The sequence below is a fragment of the Hermetia illucens genome, chromosome 2, assembly GCF_905115235.1.
Source record: "Hermetia illucens chromosome 2, iHerIll2.2.curated.20191125, whole genome shotgun sequence".
In the NCBI taxonomy this organism is placed as follows: Eukaryota; Metazoa; Arthropoda; class Insecta; order Diptera; family Stratiomyidae; genus Hermetia; species Hermetia illucens.
Window position 1 is genome coordinate 90,149,722 of NC_051850.1, and position 24,468 is coordinate 90,174,189.

The window sequence follows — 24,468 nt, forward strand, 5'->3', positions numbered from 1 at the left end:
TGTATTTAAACGATTCGTCTGTATTTCCAATAACAACTTAGCTTGGTTCCCAAAAAAAAAAAGAAATATTTGCTGGACATCTACAAATGCATGCCTTTTCCGCTTTTTCTATCGCCTAATGGTTTTAGGTGAATTGAATTTTGTGAGTAATATCATACGCGCTCAACATTTATAACATATAAAACATTAATATTAAATCGAACACCATCCGACATACTGCACTATGTAGATATCTCGTTAGTCTGAAGTAAAACCCTGGAAAATTAGCAAAGTGCACACTATGGTATTTCATTTGTGAAATATAACCCACTTGCAAACTATAATACAAGTCATTTGTTATTTCTTCTCTCTACGCTGTGAAATGGTACAAAAATCTCTTATAATTAACATGTTAAAACCATAATACTATTGTCGAATGTCATTCGGTTGAGATTATCTAAATCATTGGGTGATTCGGAATAAAAAACATGGACTCATTGGTCGCTCCACTTTTATATGATATCTCGTAACATTCATTTTTCTTGTTACTAACTTTATGAAAACTACTGATACAGATACTTATTCGATTACTAGATAATGATTTGGTTTTTAAGTTAGTCAACTTTGAGTTGTAATGGTTCTAAAATGCGGAAGTCACGATTCATATTCTCCTTATTTGCTATTTGAGAAGGTTTATCATTTCTATGATTTTTTTACGATTTGCGTACATATAAGCTTTTGCATGCCACATCATGTTGATTAATTTCTGATCACTTTTCTCGTCCATAGCAATATCTTCAGGTAACGGTGGGTTGAATCTGGGAAAAGAAAGCGAAAATTTGTTACGTTGTGCTTGAAACGCTCCTACTTTAGGAGTATGTACCGGAAATACGGAACGCCTATTGTACTACACCAAGCGCGAGCCCGATCAACTACTCTACCATCTGAAGCCGTTGCTTGGTCCACAAGCAAATTACCTAAAAGTTAAATAATTTCATACATTATTTTTCTAGATCAATATGCAATGTAAGCCATGAACAACTTAACGTAAATATAATTGATGACGTAATGTGTTAACATAAAGCATAAAGGCTGACTCAATTTGTATTCAGGACAGCATTTGTGATTGTTTAGATCATCAGCTTTTTAATAAACGTTTTTTATTTCATTCCCATCGTACTTAGGAAGTTACATTTCAATTGTTAAAACTGAGGAATGACATACATAATTGCTGGCAAGTTGATATTTTTTCTTGTGTCATGTTAATTTGTAGTTAATTCAAATTTAACTTATTTGCTTAGAAAGAAAGGCAAAGTTTGAAGTTTTTCAACACTTTTCAGCTTCTTGAATTTTCTGGGTTACATAGTTCTCTTAGCTATTATGTTAGGAATTGCCTGAACCTTTATTAAAGGAACACTCAATTTTTTCCTCTATTGTTCTAATTTCCTTATGGAGGGTAACATTTCGGGGATACCAGGGAACATTGGAGATGCATCTCAGAATTTTGGACTGAGACCGCTGCAGCAGATTAATAGTTTAGCTCAATAATTGAATCGCATATGGTCCTATAGGCTTAAGCACCGATTTGTAAGTTGTTGATAATTTACAGCCTAGAGGTAGTAACGATTTTTTGTGAAACGGAATCTGAGTTATTGGTGTATTTCCAGGTGGTCAACATCTGACTGAGGGAGAGGACAATTTTCTTTTTGTAAAGTGGAAGCTGCTTACACACACTTCGACTAATTTACCTTCATCCTTCATATCTGAAACTAGTTCCCTTAGATGCCATTCCAGTTGTAAAGAAACCAATTTTGGTTCTGCGACTTGAACTTAAGATGGCGATACCGTTAGCAAAGGCAACTGTGGCCATTATCCCGCTAACAGGAAAATAGATGAGATATAGTATAGGACCGCGAGCCAACCTTTTCTACTCCTCATCAATAGAGAATGCCTGGAGGCGCTGGAAATGGGGGACTATAAAGGCGCAGTTAAATCCGCAGCACTCAAAGTATACCTCAGGGGCAGTACGCCAACCTTCCATTTCCCCGGCTCGGAGAACTGTGACGAAAGGAAGGAAGTCCTTACTAACCGGCAATGCGACTTTCAGAGCGGAGAACCGAAAAGTGTCTGACCAATGATCCTTCTTAGATCACAGTTGGATACTCTGTAGAAGTTTCCTACCTTTTCAGATACCTCATGAGGATCGACTGGAATTTGGTTAAGTTATCAAGGAGAAACTTTCTGGCGTGCGAAATCATAACATTGGTACGATAGACAAACTGGAGTCAAAAGTCGGGGCTCTGGAAAAGGCATTCAAAACTGCCTTCAAATTCTTGTGTCCAGCAAAGTACAGCAAAAAGACACTGCCAGCATGGTGGAATGAAGATCTGTTCAACGTCAAGAAGTTAACCCGGAAGGCCTTGAAAATTTGCTACAAACACAAATACTGGCGGCCATACAAAGGGTTATTTAGCGCCTGTACAATGTCCAGAAAAATTACCACACACTAGTTTACTTGTTTAAATGCACTGTATGTTTCCAATTAGGTGGCATATTTCTTCAACAGTGTGTGTGTTTCTCAGAATTCAAATTGATAGAATGAAATAATTTTTCCCGTGTTCAAGTATTGCTAAATTCTCGAAAGCAAAAATTTTCCGAAAACTTTTGAGAGAATGGCAAATTACTTTATATGGGGATACCCTTTCTCCGATATCCTTATTATCTGATATAATTTCCTACTTTTAGGATTGTTGGTATCAAACCATATTATGCTGTCTAGCATGTGTGGGAATCGTAGTGAGACCACTTTTTCGGGTCAATGCATTCTCATATCACTTTAGATATTTGGGAGATTTTAAAGCGAAATAGCTTGAATAGTCCTCGAGCCATAAGCAGTTGTAGATGATAGTCTATTAGTTGACCGTTTGGCTGGAATAGTCTTTCTAAGTGGTGGAGAAATGCGGATTTTTCGGGATCACACAATGCTATTTAATTCTGTAATGATCTTCAATTGAAATCAAAGTAGAAGCAATGTTTTTAAGAATATATTTGAAGTCCTTTTCTTTTCTCTACTTAAGGGCTTCAAGTAGTTCCGTCATATCTGCATCCTATCGCTTCTTCAGAGACGATTGATATCTTGTTTTTTTTACAATTAATTCATCAATTATGTAAGGGTACTTCAAAAAGGATGCAGCAGAATTTTAGGAAGTGGCATGATGAGTAGCTACATTGTAACACAGACATACATAGTCTTGATAATAATCGTTGGCGTAACAATCCATATTGGATCAAGGCTTTGAAGTTTGTTAGAGCACTTTATTCAAGACCGTAACGGTACACTACAGTAGTACACTGTAGGAGGCAATGTGATTAGCATTGCGCTCACCCGAGATTATTACCCTGATTTGACTCAGGTACCCATTCACAGCTGAATCGACTGGTATCCGACGTCAAATCACGATACAAACCCCACTGGCGCCAGTGAGATCTGAACCGCAACCTTCCGTACAACAGCCTTGTGCTCTAACCACTCAGCTGTCCGTACACTCATAGTCTTAGAATCTGAAATTATAAGTGAGAACTTTGGAAGTCCTCGGAGAATGGTGTGCACTACCATTTGTAATTAAAAGAGGGAAATTTCACTTGAGTAACTCCTAGTCGCTAAGAAAAAGTGGCCCTAGTGAAAACGAATTTGTTAGCTACATCCCAAAAGGTCATATGAAACAATTGATTATGGATAACATAAAAGAGAGACGAAAAATATAATGTTCTTTAAATCAAGAGTTCGACTGATAAGTTTAATTATAATGGCTTAAAATTTTAATACTTATCGAATAGGCTCTACGTGCGTTCCCTGGACATTAATGAAGCCAAGTCGAAATACACCATCACCAACGCCAGCACCAAAAACCAGAGAAGCAACAGCATCAAATGGCAAATGAAAACAATAAAGATAGAAAACTACAACTTTAAGGCCGTTGATAATTTCTCCTATCTAAGGTCGAAAATCACAACCGATAACAGTTACGAATATCAAGTCCTTGAACCCCACCGCCAACAGAGCCTATTTCAGCTTACAAAAATTGTTCCGCGCGAAACGTCAAATACTGATTTTGCCAGTCGTCATGTATTCTTCGGAAACCACTTGGTTCTTACAAGAAAACTTGCAAACTGTTACCAGCGTTTGAGAGAAAAATCCTCCACAGAATGTTTGACCTCCTATAGAAGAGTGGACGATTCGATAACGACGAAATTTATGAGCGATCCCCTGATCGTCTGGTTGTGGATAAAATCCGACTCAATAGGGTGCCGTTGCAGGTGACTTAATCCGTATGAGTGAGGGCGATCTAGCCCGGAAAGTCTATCTATAATCGAAAAGAAGATGTAGATGGAGCGATGGCTTCGGCCAAGACACCAGAGCTTTTAGGGATATCAAATTGGTGTACCTGGGCGCAAAACCCGGATATCTGGAGGTCCTTATTAAAATAGATCTAGATCGGATACAGGCTTTTGCGCAGTTGATGATGGTGATGAAAGGTTGAATTTCCTCTTCAACTATGGAGGGGATTAACCCACATATCACCTTATGTTTAACTAATTGTAATAATTATAATGTTATGTATACAACCAAGGTAGTATGAAGGGCGAATCGAGAAAAAAGAACCGGTGATAGAGTGCAACCCTGCAAATTCCACTTTGAGCTTCAAATTTCTCGCGAGATTTTAGCTCCATGCAGTACGTAACATTTAGCACTTTCATATGCCGCTTTGATGATAGTTATTAGTTTCCCCGGAATGCCTCTTCTGCGCAGAGCACTCCAAATACAATCGACAACCACCAAGTGGGGCGAGGATCTAAGCTCCTTATACTGCCTGCTGCTGCTGAGACTGCACGGATTCAGCGGAAGAACCCGGGACTTGATCCTGCCAGTGGGGTTACCGATCGAACCTGATATTACGCGGGCATTTTTTTTGGAGTGTCCACCGGTTCGGTGAAGGCCTCCAGTCTCAGCGAGGAGACCCAATTGGGCCAGCCCCGAACGTCCAGCTTGAAGGAGTGCTCCCGTCGCTCCAGGACTTTAAAGAGGCCCTCATATGATGAATGAAGCGGCCTCCGAAGGAAGGTGGAGTCGGGGCGCTGGCCGTGAACTCCTCTCGATCGACTGTGCGAAGGCCAAGTAAGATGAAACGCAGGAACTGCAACCACGACGGATTGTCACGAGCCATTAAGGGGACGTAATAGGTTCAATTTTTATGAATTTTTTTTTATGATTGATTTTGATTGAAAATACATCTTAAAATATGTGGTAAGAATATGAAAGTCATATCCAATTTTAGAAATGATTAGCTTGTTTATCTCCCCCTCGGACACCACCTTGTCGTGGTGGGGGAGCCTGTAGTAGTTTACTACTACACTAAGGGTGTCCAAAATATGAATATGGAAACGATGGATTTAAACTCTCCAAGTGGTAAGAAGTCACAGACTTCGAATCCACCCGCGACCATGAGCAATCATGTCGTGGCCGAGGCGCGGATTTTGGAGGCCTCACCACATTCATATTCGCCTACAGATCAATCTGTAGAAGGCATGCTTTCCGACTCAGTGGAAAGTTTGCACTTGGTGCCTACGGCGAAGTTAGCCAGAAAGGAAAGTACGGAAACTTTCAAATTGGGAGAAACTGGAAATCCGACTACGGCTGAATTTTGCCTGTCAGAACCTTCTCCTTCATCCTTACCAGGAAGAGCGGAAGAACGGGAAGCTGGTGACGTGGACGCTACTGGTTTAACGCCGGTGTGTGGAAATGGATCCAAGCGGTCCGGACACCGTGAACCTGGAAAGGCCCGAAGCCGACGGCAGAAGAGAGCACTGCGAAGGAAGATGAAGCACCTTGGGAATGAGGACATGGACGTGGCTGTACCACTAGGCGCGGTAACGTCCAGAGAAATCGGACACAAGGAAGCGGAATCTCCGGCGGAAGGTGGGGATAAACTGGAAACCCCGGTAAGATCCACACTGGACGCACCAGACTCTTCTGTCAGCGACAATAGACTAAGTTTATGTCGAAAAACATAAAGATTGGTCAAATCAACCTGCAGCATGCCAAAGCTCCCTCCTACCTGTTGGCAGCGAGAATGACAAAGCTGCAGGATTTCCCCTATATCTTTCTGGTGCAAGAACCGTGGGTTCGATTTAACAGAATCTGTGGCATTGGATCAGTGAAGGGGGCTAGGATCTTCTACGACGAAAGATCCATAAGACCGAGAGCTTGCGTCCTGATGTCAAGACGGTTAGAGGCAACTATGCTGAGACAATATTGTTCCCAGGACTTAGCTACGGTCATCATACAATACCAGATAAATGGCGAGAGGAAAAACATCATAGTTGCCTCCGCTTATTTACCCTATGATTCTTTGTATCCTCCACCGACGCAAGAACTTAGGGATCTGGTGGCGTATGCAGAATCAAGTAGTCTCGAACTCTTAATAGGTTGCGATGCGAATGCTCAACATATTTGTTGGGGCAGTAGCAAATGCAATCCAAGAGGAGAGAAGCTATTTGATTTCATCACTTCAGCTGGTCTTATGATTGCAAACGTAGGGTGCGCCCCTACGTTCGTGGGACCGAGAAGAAGCGAAGTAATTGACCTAACAATCTGTACCCCAAAATTGTTAGAGTTGATTACACACTGGCGAGTGCTAGACGAGGTCTCACTGTCAGATCACCGATATCTAGAATTCAATCTGACTATTGCGGGCGAACAGTCTGCAGTACAAAGGCGGAACCCTAGGAAAACGGATTGGGCAAAGTTCAATGAACTTCTTGGCAATAAAGTACAGTTCCCTAGGCGACTAAGGACTCCTTTGGTGCTGGAAGATGAATTGAAAGCTCTGAACGGCACACTTTTAGAGTGCTATGAAGAGGCTTGTCCTATTTCCCGAGGCCAAAGCGGTAAAACGGTTCCTTGGTGGAACCGAGAACTGCAAAAACTCAGGAAATCAACCAGGCGACTTCTAAACCGTGCTTGCAAAAGTAACAAGGACGAAGACTGGTTAAATTTCAGGAACTCACAACGTGAATATAAGAGGCTCGTGAGGTGCTCGAAGCGAGACTCCTTTAGAGCGTACTGTGAGGAACTGGAAGGCGAAAGGGAGACTTCAAGGCTGTGCAGAGTCCTCAAAAGGGATGAGTCGGCCAAGTTGGATTCTCTTAGAAAACCCGACGGTACTTTCACGAGCTCCAGACTGGACTCAGTACAGACCCTCCTGGAAGTACACCACCCGGGAGAACGGGTGAGAGAAGTGGTAGGGGGAGAGTTGACGGTTCTTGCAACCCCTTCAACACGCAAGTGTTGCAAGGGGAACTGGAACACTGCGAAAGCGGTTGTTACCCATGAAAAGGTGAGAGCTGCTATACTGTCCTTTGAACATTTCAAAGCACCTGGCATGGATGGCATCTATCCGGCAATGCTAAAGGAGGGTATGGAGCATTTAGAGCGACCTCTAAGAAATATTTTTCGAGGATGTCTTGCTCTGGGCTACGTGCCTTCTTCTTGGCAACAGGTTAAGGTAGTTTTCATACCGAAACCTGGGAAAGATGACTATTCTAATCCAAAGAACTTCAGACAGATCAGCCTGACTTCATTCTTGCTGAAAGGTTTGGAGAGACTGGTGGAGCGTCATATTCGTGGAAACGCACTTAGGTCACACCCACTTAGTGAAAACCAACATGCTTACCAACGTGGAAAGTCCTGTGAGTCTGCTCTTCATTCTTTGGTCACAAGGATAGAGGATGCAACTTTGAATGGTGAGTACGCGATGGGGGTGTTCGTGGACATTGAAGGGGCTTTTGACTGTGCGCCTTTTCAAAAACTTTGTGATGCCGCCAGAGCGCATGGTGTTGATGATGCTTTAATTAAGTGGATCCATGCTATGCTAACGCAAAGGTTGTTGTGCGCTGAGGTAGGGGTCGATCGCTACCTGACTACGGAAGCGACTAAGGGCTGCCCCCAAGGAGGTGTGCTTTCGCCACTTCTGTGGAGTATGCTGATCGACTCACTGCTTTGCGAACTGCAAAATTTGCCAATACACGCTCAAGCTTATGCTGATGACGTGGCTGTACTTGCTGTTGATCGGGATCTTGGAACGGTGTGTAGGAACATACAGCGTGCCGTTGATTTGATAGACAGCTGGTGCCTTAGACATGGTTTGTCAGTTAATCCAAATAAAACCACAATGGTTTTATTCACACGAAGGAGAAAACTGGATGGACTTTGTCTCCCTGAGATGAGGGGTACTACCCTTCAACTCTCCGAAGAAGTGAAATATCTGGGGGTCACTCTAGATAAAAAAACTTCTTTGGAACAAACATGTAGAGGTAAAGATGAAACGAGCTCTCACAGCTTATGGGCTGTGCAGACGGACCTTTGCCTCGACATGGGGACTCAGGCCTCATGTGGTAATGTGGATATACGTTGCCATCATTAGGCCGATGTTCGTATATGCATCCGTAGTGTGGTGGGTTACGGTGAGACAAAAAGGTTTTCACCGTAAACTAGACGCACTGCAAAGAACTGTTTGCCTGGGTATCACTGGTGCCATGAGCACGACATCGCGACACGCGTAGAGAGGACTGGGAAAACCCAGAGGAATGCGTGGCGGGATATACGGAAGTCTTCTACACCGATGGCTCAAAAACAGAAGAGGGTTCTGGAGCCGGAGTCTACCTCTCGAATAAAAACGAGAAGTGGGCTTTTCCTTTGGGACAATATGCAACGGTTTTTCAAGCCGAAGTTTATGCGATCCTAAGGGTGGCAAACTGGGTGATTGACGAGCGGTTGAAGGGCAGGCGCATCGCAATCTGCAGTGACAGTCAAGCTGCACTGAGGGCATTGAGCAGTCCTTTGATCACCTCGAAAATCGTTCAGGAATGCAGAAACCGTTTGAACTCTGTGTCTAGATTCAATACGGTGGAACTACTCTGGGTACCTGGTCACTGCGGCATAGAGGGAAATGAAATCTCGGACGCTTTAGCGAAAGAGGGGTCAATCTCCCCTGTGCCGGGACCGGAACCAGCAATTGGGGTATCAGTAGCATTGGCTAAATCTGTTTTCAAAAACTGGGAACAAGTTTCCCATAACGACAGGTGGCAGAGCGTAAATGCTGCTCGACACACCAAACTTTTCCTGCCAGAACCCAACATACGTACCGCAAAGTTTATCCTGTCGAAAAGCAGGAGGACTTGCAGGTGTATTGTGGGCATTCTGACAGGCCATAATTCACTAGCTGGGCATATGTTCAGAATAGGAATTACCGAAGATGATACGTGTCCCTCCTGTAATGAGGAAGCGGAATCCACGGAGCATTTCCTATGTGAATGCCCCGCCTATGGACGCATCAGGTATCAGATCTTTGGTGCCGATGTCCTCCAATTGCGACGGGTTGCATCACATCCACTAACGGAAATCCTGCGATACGTTAACGAATCCGGAATATTCCGTTAGACGGGGGAGGCGAGTACAATGGGCCAACGCGGCCTGAGTGCTCAGAAGCTGTAGCTTCTCCCCCACCATACACACACACACACACACACAGCTTGTTTATATAGCGCGAGTCAAAGCCGCATTTTGAGCCTCTTCTTCCGTCTCTTCACGTCTGCTTTAGATGGGTATGTTACACATTCTCGTTTTGTTAGCATGTTATATAAATAGAAAGGAACACTTTGGAACCTGGCTTTACCGGTTATGATACAGCTTGTGTACTGAAAAGTCACTAGTGTCAATATTGTAATAAATTTTTAAACGCGTTTTTCTCAAAACAATGTTTTTTGGGTTGGCGTCGAGGATTAAAAAATCCACTTGACCAGTCGTTTTGAGATGATGTCATTGTACACATTCAAAGCAAAAGAACGAACTTCCGAGGAGGTGCTAAATATTTTGATTTACATTAAGTTTTTTTGGCGCCAAAAACCGGAAAATTTAAAAAATGGCGGCTATGTTGTTATTTTTTGGTGAACATTTTTAATTGTAGTTCATTCTATAGAGAATTTCATCATCATCATCATCAACGGCGCAACAACCGGTATCCAGTCTAGGCCTGCCTTAATAAGGAACTCCGGAATTCGATATCGCTAAAAGCTGTCTGGCGTCCTGGCCTACGCCATCGCTCCATCTTAGGCAGGGTCTGCTTCGTCTTCTTTTTCTACCATAGATATTGCCCATATAGACTTTCCGGGTGGGATCATCCTCATCCATACGGATTAAGTGACCCGACCACCGTAACCTATTGAGCCGGATTTTATCCACAAACCGGACGGTCATGGTATCGCTCATAGATTTCGTCATTGTCTAAGCTACGGAATCGTCATGTAGGGGGCCAAAAATTCTTCGGAGGATTCTTCTCTCGAACGCGGCCAAGAGTTCTAAATTTTTTTTGCTAAGAACCCAAGTTTCCGAGGAATACATGAGGACTGGCAAGATCATAGTCTTGTATAGTAAGAGCTTTGACCCTATGGTGAGACGTTTCGAGCGGAACAGTTTTTGTAAGATGAACGGTCTACGATAAGATGATGCCCTATTATGCCTCCTCTTTAACCTGGCCCTCGGGAAAGTGATCCGTGATGCTGAGGTGAATGCAAGAGGTACGATCCTCTTTAAGTCCACCCAACTACTGGCCTATGCTAACGATATCGACGTCATCGGAAGAACCACCCGAGACGTACAAACTGCCTTCATCCAGATCGAGTAGGCGGTGCGAGATCTTGGGTTGCACATCAATAAAGGCAAGACAAAATATATGGTGGCAACGTCAGCATCGAAAACTAATCAACCAACAACATCAAACTGGTCAAACGGGAAGAATCAAGATAGGAGAATACAACTTTGAGACCGTTGACAATTTCTCCTATCTAGGGTCGAAAATCACAACCGATAACAGCTACGATGATGAAATCCGCGCGCAGTTGTTACCAGGCAACAGAGTCTATTTAAGAGAATTTCATGCTGACTGAAAACGCGGTTTTTGTTTTTTTTTAGACGAAATCATCAACGCCGTCAATTTTTGACGTTTTATTTAAAAATCTGTAGCAGTCTGGAGAATTTCATAAATCCTTTTTTTAAACTTTAACATTATGATAATATATATGCAAAATTTCATAAAAATATCTCTTTTTCTCAAAAAATAAAACCATCAAAATTTAAACCCGCCTTTAGTATTCGGTGCCAACGTTTCAACATCCCATTGAACTCCGGATGGTATACAGTGGTCCTGTGACGTTTGAAACCCAGGAGAGTAAACTCAAACTGAATTCCCTGGTCCGTGTTGATTACGGCTGGTACACCAAAGCGAGGGATCCCTTCTTCTCCACAGAGGGCCTCGGCTCATTATTGTGCACTAATGTCAATCAGAGATATTGCTTCAGGCTAACGCGAATACCTGCCGAAGATTGTAAGGCTTGTATCCGTGCGAGTCTTGTAAAGGGCCAATTATGTCGATGTGGATGGGATGGAAGCGCTTGGTCGACCAAATAGCTCACGATCGTAGGCGCTGTATTTATGTTAAACTGGGTTGAATTGTTTCGAAAAGAAGCTCAACGGTTGCCAGGTTTGATTCATTCGCTGTGCCTAAGGCATCCACCAACACGGCTAGGAAATGCCAGTAATGTCACCAAGCTGTTGTTTGACTTTGGGCTCAGACAAGAGGGTGATGAGTGGCTTTGGGCAGGAAACAACGATAGAGGTTTAACATGCCCAAGAATCGTCGCAGATTCTTTACCAGAGATATGGATTGGAGATTACCAACAGCTATTGGAAAGTCTATATACAAATACCCTGTTTCATGAGATCATCGAACCCTTTCTTTGAAACAGTTAGCTTTTGGGGTGATAGAGGTACATCTTTGAGACGATCCGAAAGCCCGCAGTCTTGATGTGGTGCTGCACACCGTGCTTAACCGGTTGAGAGAAACTACTTGATATTTGCAATGCCGCCAATGTCCTCGAAAACAATTGGTATGGTTTGCGCAAGTGGAAATTTTTCCTGACGACGTTAAAGAGATTGCGAGTTTATAAAGGCTTTGTTCTGAAGACCCACCAACAGCCCATTGTGACACAGAAAGTCTGTGCCTAAAAAGAATCGTTAGGAAAACGTTCGACGCAATATGAAAATCACGTAAAGCTGCCCGTAGCCGTGAGTGCGGTTGGGAGACCAGTTCGCGGCCGCCAGTCACAAGTTTTGAGATATTAACGTGTTTGGACGGGGTACTGGAAGAACCGACACCTCCGCGTCCGTGTCGATCAGAAAGCAACACCTGCTCAGAGGATCAAAACTTGTAAAGCGACTTGGTACTGCGTTTCGAGCAGCCGCCGTTGAGGCACCCAGCGAGCCTAGTTTTATGTTGTATTGAAATTGCATCCGGTGGTACATTTAATAGCTTGAGCTCCGAATTTACGTCGCCGATGAGGGTCCCGCCGTGTGACTACCCGAACGTCCTTTTTAGGAAACATACCTCCCAAACGCAAAGTACCTACAGTCGCTGTAAACTCAGAAATTGCGTGTCTTCACCATTCACTTAAGATCTTCGACCTCCGGACTTGTGTCTCTAGACACTTCCGCGGCAACGGGGGCGCGTACCTCTCGTGGACTTTGTCTTCCATGGCGGAGAGTACCTCCAGCAATTCCGAGTCCGCACAGGCCAAGATAGCGTGCTCTCCAAGAGCCGCTGCAACCAGAGCGTTTTCAAAAGCTCCAAACCGACCTTATCCACACCTAGCTGTCTCATTTCTCGAAGCATCTGGCTGGGAGCACGCTCACCCAGTGTCAATCGTTCATCAATTGATTCATCTTCGTTTCCTCACTCACTGACAGCCGGCGTATGAGTTGCTCCTTTAGCCGCTCGTAGGAGCCGCCCTCCAACATATCAGCGACTAGCCCGATGGTCTCTTCGTCGAAAACGAAAAGTACAACGAAATTGCAATTCACACGTTATATGAGCTGAGGACATGAACGGACAAATAATAACAATAATATAATAATTACCAATTGTTGACAAGCCATAAGCAAGCTTCGCAGTATCCCACAGATTTTCTGGTCTGAAAACATCGATTTCTTTTAATTCCGTGACGGGGTCCATTCCAGTGCCGAGCGACACCACTACAGATATCTGAAGTTTAAAACGTATACTAATCTCCTGATATTATGACGAAGAAAGATATATGTACATAACATTAAACTAAACTTACTGGAGTAGCTTCAGTTTCACGTCCCACATTCCGAAGAGCCATGTTATATTCATGTATTTCGGTCATTGCATCTAAAGTAGGGTTATTTGCATAGAGACCGCCATCGAGAAACCGACCAAATGCCCTAATAATCGAAAAGAAGAATAGTTTGTCATCAAATTTTAGAAGTACGTATTTTTAATAAACCTGAAATAGGAAGGAGCTGCTCCTGTAGCTCTAGCTGCTTTCCATACAAGCTGCTCGTCAGGTGGTGGTGGAGGAACACGACGGTTATCTTTAGGTTCAAATTAAAAGAAAAATACGATATGCATATGATATTGCGATATATTATAATAGACAAAAAAAATGGAAAAGGCGGAACTTACTTGTCGATGTGACCAGCCCTAAGATGTCGCTTACGGAAGTATAATTACGGAATAAATGTAAATCCACTGGTTTCCTATCGGCCATTACAGCTGTAACCATAATTTTCGGATGTTTAATATCACTCATAACAGTTAATTCCCCCAAGTTCTCTTTGAGAATAGATTCTAACAGCTGACTAGGATATGGTCGTGAGCCAACAAAGCATTGTTCCTTCATGCGTAGATAAAGACCCATACATTGTCGCATAGTCTTACCACAGCCTAGTCCCAATGCCAAAATCCCTCCCGTACTGGTTCCAGCAACCCAATCAAACATATGTATAACTGGTGTTTGTGCCAATTTTTCTATTTCCAATAGCATCTGAACAAGTACAAGACCACGAATGCCACCTCCATCGAGACACAATAGGCGACCCTTCTTTGCGATTGGTGTTCCCATGTGACTACTATATGTTGAGCTGCTTGAGCTGTAGTTCTCAGCCGCATCGGCCCCTTCCTGCGATGAGTTCTCAGCACTAGTTGATGGAATTGAGTCTATAAGGAAAATGATAAGTGTTAAAGGTCTGCATATTTGCTCAGGACTATACATCTCATACGTTTCTTCGGAGGTACTTCAGCTTTGACATTTCTTGCAGTAAACATCCCCAGAAGTGCGTCCATTACGGATTGCCCTTTTTGTTCCGGTGTTGTATCTATTACGTGGGTCCTGAATATGAATGAATTGCGTAAGGTTGCATTTATTTATTTTCTTTAATTATATTGGAGAAATATTTCCTAATTCACTAAAAATATTTTTGAAAAGTTAGATGGTCTGGGATTTGGCTTCGCTGATTCAAGACAGTTTCAGTGAAATGTGGCCACATAACAGTTGTAAATACGTCACCCATTTTGGTAGATAGTCTACATATATACTAAAAAATTCAAAAATTTTCACCAGCAGAAAAATTACATACACTGTAGAGAATTCAGAACTGTTTCCAGTGCCATTTCGAATTTGATTTAAATTCGGATTTAATAGGGTGCGGCTTGTTGATGCCAACATCTCCTGGATGTGCTCACGTTGTTCTATAGATTCTGGTGTTACTGGAGGTATTCCATTGTATGTTCCTTTTGAATTGCATCCCGGTGGACACTTTGTATCTGCTTCTGGGCATCTAATTTTCAAAACAGTATTCAACTTAATTTCACACTAAGAATTCAATTTTGCTGGATATACCTTTTAGCTCCCACTGAATGGAGTATATAAAGAATTTCGTCTTCTTTTCCGCCTGATGCATCTTTTCCTACCATATGTCGGGGAGTTTTTCCTTGATATTAGTAGAATAGTTTTATAATTTAAACCTTAGAATATTTTTTGTAAACCAAATCAGCAATAATTACCGTCTTTATTCTTTTTATTAATGTCGCAACCGAACACTACTAGGCATTGTACAATTGGCACAAACTTATTCTCGATAGCTATGTGCAATGCGGTGTTCCCATCTTTATCTACAATGTCTACTTCAGCCTCATGAGATAGAAGCGTTACTACACACTCCAAACGATTTCGGCTGACCTGCATTACCGGAGAAAAATTGAATCTACTAATATCCGGAGCGAAACCATAAATATACCATAATGTGCAACGCTGTCCTTCCATCGAAATTTAATGCATTTATATCACATCCGCGTTCAATTAAAGCCTGTAAAGTCTCACGAGAAGAGCACCAGTGCAGAGGTGTTCCGCCGTATTTCATGTCTTGTGTACCCAGCTTATGAGGATTTTGTTTTACGAAGTCAGCAACGGAACCTAGAAGAAGTGGCTCAGATCTTAATACTTCATAATTCGATGGGATTCTTACTTGGAGCTGTGGATCTATATATGCTACTGACATTATTTGCAGATATATTAACATCGGCGCCTGCTAATAAGAGAGCTTTAACACAATCGGGCTTGTCAGATAAGCAAGCCAAATGTAATGGTGTGAAACCGTCCGAATTGCAGTGATTTAGATTTACAATATTTTTCGACGCTAGCAGCTGTAAAATATGAAAGTTTTTTGAAGTTCTGGAGAAAATGTGGGTGTACCTACCGTTATGATTTCCTTCGTGGTGGACGCTGCATAATGATATATTGAGTTGCTGTTATTGTCCAAGTGTTCCATTTTACAGTTCAGAAGCAGCGCTTTAACCATTTCAATATTGCTACATTTGATCGCCAGCTAAAAATATTTACTCGTTTGTATTCTTGAAATATGTTTGAACTTAATTAGCTAATCTTACCTGCATTGGCGTCATGTTATTTATATGGTCCGGGTAGTCAAGAAACTCAATAATTTTTGGATTAGTTATATGTTCCGTTAAATTAAAATATGCAACCAAGTGCGCTAGAGACCATGATGGATTATCAGCAAGTGCATCACACACTTTTTGGAGACCATTTATGTTATAATACTGCAATGAATAAAAGACGTAACATTGTACTGTAGTAAATATCTTTGGATGGCTTCAATGAGAATGAAATAGAATGTGTCCGATTTGTGGTGTAGACAAAATCAAGTAATGGAAGTGATCTTACATCTTAATTGAGTAGGAGAGGGGTTCCAACCGAATTTATTATTATTATGAATATTTATATTTTCCAACTCTTTCAAGCAACATTTCACAGACATTGTAGTAAGTTCATGTGTTGCACACTTAAGTAGTGCCAACTTCGTATTGGAAAATGCAATATTTGTGTGAACATTTTGTGGCAAACATAGAAGATCTCCAATGAGTTCCTGATACATACAACTCAACTCCTCTTTCTTTCCATTCTTCTTCCGAAGACGTTGACCGATTGAGTTCCAACGCCCACTGGGTGTAATGTTCACATTTCGATCTTTATCTATTTTAAATTTTACCATTCATTAATTTTCGAAAGCCATGTATCCTGCTATAGTAACTATGTTGTTCATATACACCATCATCATCATCAACGGCGCAACAACCGGTATCCGGTCTAGGCCTGCCTTAATAAGGAACTCCAGGCATCCCGGTTTTGCGCCGAGGTTCACCAATTCGATATCCCTAAAAGCTGTCTGGCGTCCTGACCTACGCCATCGCTCCATCTTAGGCAGGGTCTGCCTCGTCTTCTTTTTCTACCATAGATATTGCCCTTTCCGGGTGGGATAATCCTCATCCATACGGATTAAGTGACCCGCCCATCGTAACTTACTGAGCCGGATTTTATCCACAACCGGACGGTCATGGTATCGCTCACAGATTTCGTCATTGTGTAGGCTACGGAATCGTCCATCCTCATGTAGGAAGCCACAAATTCTTTGGAGGATTCTTCTCTCGAACGCGGCCAAGTGTTCGCAATTTTTCTTGCTAAGAACCCAAGTTTCCGAGGAATACATGAGGACTGGCAAGATCATAGTCTTGTACAGTAAGAGCTTTGACCCTATGGTGAGACGTTTCGAGCGGTCTTTGTAAGCTGAAATAGGCTCTGTTGGCTGACAACAACCGTGCGCAGATTTCATCATCATAGCTGTTATCGGTTGTGTTCACATACACGTTTAGAATAATTCATTCTTGTTTTGAGATTAATTGGTAGACATATGATCATTAGGATTCATTAAAACCACATCCAACAATTTTCCACTTTGTTTCAAGCCATGTATAGATTTTTCAATTTGCAAATATTTTTTTTTCTTTTTTGCAAAAAAGACCTCCGGTAAGGGCTGCAACAAGATTTCTTTCTCTTTTACCTCAAACCCTTATCGGAGGGCTTATTACAAAAAAATCTTGTTTGCTGATCGAAAAAAAATATATTGAAGCTCTTCCTTTTATGGGTGAAATAGTAAGTCATCATAACATGCTGATACTGCATATTCCTTCATGCAGAAGAGATATCATTTCGGTCAACAATGCACTCAGACGGAGAAAGCAGCTGGGTTTCACGGTCTCCCCGTAGAGTTATTATTTATCGCTGCACCTGTTGCAGATCTGCTACTCCCACTCGTACGGAAATTTTGGGAATCCGATATCTTTCCCGCAAAATGGAAGAAAGGGATGGTCGTTAAGATTTCAAGAAAGGACACCCGTTTAAAATGTGGCAATTGGAGGGGTATTCGCGTGCAGGAACAATAGCTAAAATAACTTTGGATCATTTTGGAACAGTGCAGGGAGTTTAGATTTTTGCTTCAGTGCTCATCGATTTCGAGAAAGCTTTCGATAATGTGATGAGGGAGTATATCTGGCGTGCTCTAGAAGGAGGGGCATTCCGGAAAAACTAAAAGCTATTATCAGAACGACAAATGATGATGCAAAATTTCACGTGCTACATCGGGGTAAAATCTCAGAGGCTTTTGAGGTCCAAAGCAGAGTCCGCCAGGGTTGCATCTTGCCACCTATATTATTTCTTCTTGTTATCGGTGACGTTCTTGATGCTGCCTTATCCGGAGGATGTGTAGGAGTTCAATGGGTGGTGGCATCTTGCAACAAACACCACGACTGCTTGCTCGCTCACCGGATCATGGACCTTGGTTAAATAGCTCTGGATTTGGAAAAAGATGCAGGTAAATTGGACTAAAAGTAAACACATTCAAAACCAAGGTTCTCTCAGTCTGGCGGGTCATCATGTTCTCCCTATCTGCATTAATGAGTAGAACAGTGAAAGCGTTAATCAATTTATATATAGGGTTGGGGAAAAAGAAATATCATATTTATGATCAAAATTTGACGCTTTATTTAACATACTTAGAATTATTCGATTCTAAGTGAAATATGCGCCGTTTTGTTCGCAAACTTGTTGCCATTTAGAAAGCAACTTCGTTATTCCCCCTTATAAACCCCCCCTCCCCTTCTAATTTGCAAAAAAAACTCAGACAGCCAGTTTTCGCAACCCTCTTTTGAGGCCAACTTAGTAGCACCAAGAGCATTTTGCAAACCCAGAAGAGATGGTAATCACTTGGTGCCAGGTCCGTTGATCGGTCCAAGAGATTTTTTTTGCGTCAACTTTTTTTGGAATCCAATCTTCTGCAAATGGTTCCAAACGGTTTTATGTTCTATACCCAATTCCTGGCCAATCGAGCGAATTGCTCAATGATTCGACGATTGCTTGGATGATTTCGACGATTTTATCGGTTCCTACGACGATTGGTCTACCAGTGCGGGATGTATTTTCGACCAGAACGAAATTGATCGAACTAACGATGTGCTGTGCGAATCGTTACAGTATCTGATCCATAAACTTCACAAATTTTTTCGGCCGTCTTCGTTGCATTTTTACCTCTCAGGTAGTAACAACGTAAAATATGACGAATTTCTTGCTTGGTGGAGTCCATCTTTGACGCGCTATAACTTGAGACTGAAACATACGATCGCAACACTGTCAAAGAGACACTTGTAGCACAGATTGTTGCTTTCAAACCGCCATATAGTATGACCCGATGAGATAAGTACAACACATCATCATCAACGGCGCAACAACCGGTATCCGGTCTAGGCCTGCCTTAATAAGCAACTCCAGACATCCCGGTTCTGCGCCGAGCTCCACCAATTCGTTATCGATATCCCCCTGTTTGGCGTCCTGACTTACGCCATCGCTCCATCTTAGGCAGGGTCTACCTCGTCTTCTTTTTCTACCATAGATATAGACCCCCTTATAGACTTTCCGGGTGGGATCATTTTCATCCATACCGATTAAATGACCCGCCCACCGTAACCTATTAAGCCGGATTTATCTCCAACTGGACGGTCATGGTATCGCTCATAGATTTCGTCATTGTGTAGGCTACGGAATCGTCCATCCTCATGTAGGGGGCCAAGTACAACACAAGATATGGTTAAGTGTCGCCATCTATTGACAAAATACGACATTTATTTTTCCCCGACCCAATATTTAGGAAGCGTGGCTTCTGCCAACGTTGTCACCGAAGCGGATATTACCCGACACAATAACAGCGCTAGATTTTTGCACGATCAGTGTAACCCCATATCGATCGAAGATATTCTCATTTCGGACATCTTTGTCTCCATTAGCGTGAGGCACCATTCATTGTTTTTTATAGTCGGCCAACACTCAGAACCATAGAGGGCGACAGAGCAGACGACACTGCAGTGAATTTTGGATTGGTTGACGATCCAACGATCGATCACAAAGAACGCCACTTTATAAAAGTTGCGCTAATGCGTGAAGCAATTTCTTAACACAGTTCAATGTTGGCTTACAGTATTGATCCGAGACATTTAAGCCACTCAGTTCTGGACAGATCACTGCCACTGACAGTGATAGTGCCTGTTTCATTAGAATCCGTCCAAGGATATTTAGGAATACGACAGTGGAATGCTAGAAACCTTTAAAAAATGCATAAGCAGTTTATCTAAAAGAATTAAATCTTTTATTTCAAGTGAAGGAATAGTTGCAAATTGTATTCAGCACAACACAACTTATCACTCGACACCGTTTCACACTTGGTTTCTTTTCTTCCGTAAGGAATCTTCTTGGAGCCATGTTTGTTCTTCTATATATTGTTTCGAATATTTGTCACCCAAGCCCAAGCAATTTTTAGCAGTTCCGATTCCGATTCCGAGTCGACGTGATTGAGAAGAGTTCTGCTAAGTCCTCCGTGTATCCTATTCACCCATTCAAAAATGTTCCAATTCACAGAATTGCATCCACAGCTTAGAAAGAAACTGCTGTCCATTGTCTGCTCCTAAACGTTTCAATTTATTATGTTTTTTTTTCGTATATCTACCATTCCTTCCTTGAATCTGCCCAAAGTTTGGGTTTCATGTTTCAAAAAACTCATAAAAGGATGTCTACAGTTATGGTACAGTTGTAAATAATAACATAATGAATAATTTTGAAAAAAAATCAAATTATTAACAAAGTTATAGAAAGTCAAAATTGTCTATTATACGTGAATTTATCGTACACTAAGACTTGCATGATGTCAGCATTATATAAAGTGAACTCATATGAACGGTAGAGTTGCAGTTTGGAAATACATATGTATATCAAGGACTATTTTGAATTGGAGGAATACGCGAATGGGAAAACGTGAATACGAAATTTTTCACACAAGATGAACACAAAACCTTTATACCCGAAGCATCCAGTTCCCGGTATTCCGACTTGTTTTAGTTAAATAGGTTATTTTCATTTTTAACAGAAACCGAAACGAAGTTAATATTTGGCAATATCATGGTCTGCTGAGTGATAAAATAGAAAATGAAATTGTAAAATCTAAGTAGCGGTTTCGGTGAATGCAGGTCACCACATGATAAAAGGTATAAAATAACCCACTAAGTTGGTCATGAAGTGGAATCATCCCCTGTGAAAGATGGCGATTCGAGAACAATGCGACATAATTGGCAATCCATAGAAAAGTCCGCTCAAAAGTGCCACGATATTGGAAAAAGATGTCATACACGGACGGATGGGTTCACTTTTAGAATATAAACAGAGTATTCTGTGTAGCGAAGTTTCATAGTCGCCCCGGCAAAAGCATGGTGGGGCTTCAAAGCGAGTGAATAGATTGGTACTTATTGACTAGAACATGATGTGTTAGTATACTTTAATGTGATATGTTATACTTTGTTACAAAACGCCGCCTTAGGTATAGAACAACCCCAAGTAGACTTCCTTCTCGACAGGAGAATGATACGCCGACTCAATACACTTTCCCAATCGATAAACCTTAACCTGGTTGAACATCTGTAGCATTTGTTCGAACTCCAGGTCCATATACGGCACATTCCTTTAAAAAAATAATTTCCGGAAAGCAATGTAGGAAGTTAGGTATGAGATTCCCCCGGATGTATCCCACTGCATTGTTGTCTGACAGTGATAATTGCGAACATAACGTTAAAATTGAAGTTTTAATTTGGTTGGTTTTTAATTAGAATCCGTTCTTTTTGCTTGCTGTGACAATAGTGTTGTTGTACTCGATTATGTTCATTTTCTTTGCCTTCTTTGTATTATGTGTATTACGCGTGAATAAATGTTTTGGTGTTTTCATTTTATTGTCTCATACATGGAAAATTCTCTTCGCTCTTTCAACCTCTTCTCTCCTAGAAAGGTTTTTCGCATTGTACCAATAATATTGGTAGTCACATTACGCTACCTTTGCTTGTACCTAAGTACCCTCATATAGAAGTATCATTTAGACCTTGCCGTCACAATTTTCGATACCATAATTTTCTGCTTCCGACAACACTGCTGCTGAGGTTTTTTTATGTTGAGCGTTGTCACGAAGTTTGGTAAGAACATGTGACCTGTGAATCTTTTTACATATAGCAAGTGACACCATTTTTTATAGAGTTTAAGGATGGGGGAAAGGGAGGTGTAATTTTTTTCATAGAATATGGCCATGTCGGATGTCGATTAAATGATATTGGTTAAAAAATAATTTAACAGGTCTCGTTCTCAAAACTATTCTGAAAAAAATTGCAGTGGTGCATCTATACGAAATTTAGGCCTCAAAATACATCTCATACCGATATCCTCCCAAATAAAGTAAATAATGGTATATTACCATATTTTAGAAATTTACCCGAATTCCCCCCTTAAATTCATCCTATAAGTACAGTTATAAGTAATATTGTAATACAAAATTTTGGAAATTTTAAAGAAAATTCAACAATTATTAACAAAGATATAGAAGGTCAAATTTTGTATTTCACGTGGATTTATCACAATCTAAGACTTGCATGATGTCATCATCATATAAAGTGAGTTTATCTGAACGTTGAAGTTAGATATATCACCGAATATTGTGTAAAATTTTTCCTTGCTGACCTTTTTTGAATGGCAATTTCAGTTGACTTTTCTTTGAATCGTTGTAGATTTCAATGTCCGAAGATTCAGCCCACTGTGGCCTGATTTTACGCCGGTCTTTTTTCATGGTGCAACTAGTTTTGTCTTGCCAAGAAGCTCCAATATTTTCAACAGCATAGAGAATGTCAAGATTTTCCCAGTTTTCTTTAATAGATAGTTTTCTCTCTTAATCCGAACCATGCTCCTCACTTTTTCTATTGGTGATGTAAGTTGATGTGTTTTAATTCCAGGTAAACCTGTGTACCCCTAATTGGCTTCGCTTTATACATACGCCCCCTGTTCACTCCGTGCAACTTAGTGTGTTCATATACTCTTCTTTTCTACCTATTTTGTTTTTACAAATTTTATTACTATGGAAATGATAAGCATAGGGCAGTGGAGCAAACACAAAAATCCACAAATGGAATCAGATTTTGGACCTGGATACGGCAATCGTACTAACAACGACTAGACTATTGGAATTTCTATGAACTTTAGCTTTCGTGTGGTTATATTTCACGTCATCATCTCTCATTTTGAATTCCACGGGAATATTTCTTATCGAACTTAGATAAGATGAGGTGAAAACTGGGTGCATTGTTCCACTGTGATTAGTAGTAGTGATAAGAGCAGTGTAAACAACTACTGCTTTTTAATAAAATCTTAAGCGATGACTAGATGTATTTAACGATTATTTGAATTATCTTCTTTATCGATGCGTGTGAAATATTTTCTAGTACTTTCCCGTATGGTGGACTTTCAAGCAGCCAAGAATATTATCTAATTAAACTGTACCACCCGCCATCAGCTATGCTGAATACGCCTACTTTATATAAAATTTGGAAGTACAGTTTGGAATAAAAAGCTAATAAGTAATGAAAAAAAAAGACAAATTAATTTTTATGCCGAACAGTATTTAAAACTGCTTCGACAGTGTTGAATCCAAATAGTAACACCATATTGAGCCAATTGATGTGCTGCTGAAACTTGACCTATTGAGTGTAAGGAAACTTGAACATCGCTGGCTATGAGAAGACTGAAAGATTGGCTTACATTTGGTATTAGGCGAAATTATAAGGGTTCACATAGCCGAATGGAGAAATTTGAATTCCTGTCAGTAGGCGTAAATGTTTGTGTAAGAACCCCGTTTGGGGCTTAATAAAAGGTCTGAGTGCTTGGAGCTGTGGCACCCCCAAATCTTTCAACTTACATAACCGATAAAACAGCGTAGCCCGCCGCGCATTAAATGGTGGCGATTTCGTGGGAAGAAAGAAGGAATGATCTCAGTTACGCGATTACCAACCATTACGAATGTAGAAGAATCATGGAATCAAATTAAAGACACGATCCACAAAGCGGCCTCTGCAACACTTGGGGTTACCAAGACGGGTAAGCAGGTATGTTGAAATGAAGGTCTGTGAAAAGAAACGCCTCTTTGTCGATGATAAAATACTCGCCAATTGGCAAATTTATAAGAATGCCAACCGGGGAGCAAAGAAAGCGATCGTTTTCACCCGAGCGGTCCATTACAAAGGGCTTTACGATAGACTGGACGGGACGGGATAGCGAGCGACATCTGCATCGACTTGTCAAAACCCCACACGAACGCACACAGGATATCGAACACTTCTGTAGCGTTAATGACGAATTTGCTTACCGACTGACGGATAGATGGTTAGAATATTTCGAGCAGATTTCAACAGAACAATTTGGTCATCCTCCATTTCCACAAGCATTGCCGACATTTGGGGTCATTCCACCTGTCAGCGCTACTGAAGTTGAGGAAACAATAAAACGAATCAAATTAGGGAACGCAAAAGGACCTAACGACATCGCATTCGAGCTCTGCAAAGCGAAGAGCCGGAACCCAACACTGTGGCTCAATGAATTTCTTCAATTGGGTTATTGAGGAAGATAGAACACCATCTAACTGACAAGAAAGTACCACATTTCCAATATAAGAAAGGTAGTTCAGCGAAATGTGGAATTCAAAATGCTATTAACATAGTATGCTGGTCCCAAGCCCAGGTAAAGGAGGAGGGTTTGAGGCAACGTACTCTGTACTCTCCTCAGTAAAACAAAAATAAAATGCTGAGATCAGGGAAA

At 41.4% G+C, this 24,468-nt stretch overlaps 1 protein-coding gene across 2 annotated transcripts in view; it reads right to left on the reverse strand.

The window, feature by feature from the left end:
* Positions 1–24,468, reverse strand: part of LOC119648196 (85/88 kDa calcium-independent phospholipase A2) — a 48,195-nt gene continuing 23,727 nt past the window's right edge. Inside the window, exons 4-17 of one of the 2 annotated variants that reach the window (XM_038049789.1) lie at positions 15,840–16,010; positions 15,650–15,778; positions 15,419–15,596; positions 15,191–15,366; positions 14,958–15,132; positions 14,794–14,884; positions 14,531–14,731; positions 14,174–14,283; positions 13,578–14,111; positions 13,399–13,486; positions 13,213–13,336; positions 13,010–13,133; positions 863–956; positions 1–797 (exon numbers count right to left, since the gene is read on the reverse strand). In XM_038049789.1, the coding sequence (XP_037905717.1) occupies positions 659–797; positions 863–956; positions 13,010–13,133; positions 13,213–13,336; positions 13,399–13,486; positions 13,578–14,111; positions 14,174–14,283; positions 14,531–14,731; positions 14,794–14,884; positions 14,958–15,132; positions 15,191–15,366; positions 15,419–15,596; positions 15,650–15,778; positions 15,840–16,010 (2,334 nt within the window). In that variant the 3' untranslated portion in view covers positions 1–658. The remainder of the gene's footprint in view (positions 798–862; positions 957–13,009; positions 13,134–13,212; positions 13,337–13,398; positions 13,487–13,577; positions 14,112–14,173; positions 14,284–14,530; positions 14,732–14,793; positions 14,885–14,957; positions 15,133–15,190; positions 15,367–15,418; positions 15,597–15,649; positions 15,779–15,839; positions 16,011–24,468) is intronic. The other variant, XM_038049790.1, reaches the window with a different exon arrangement.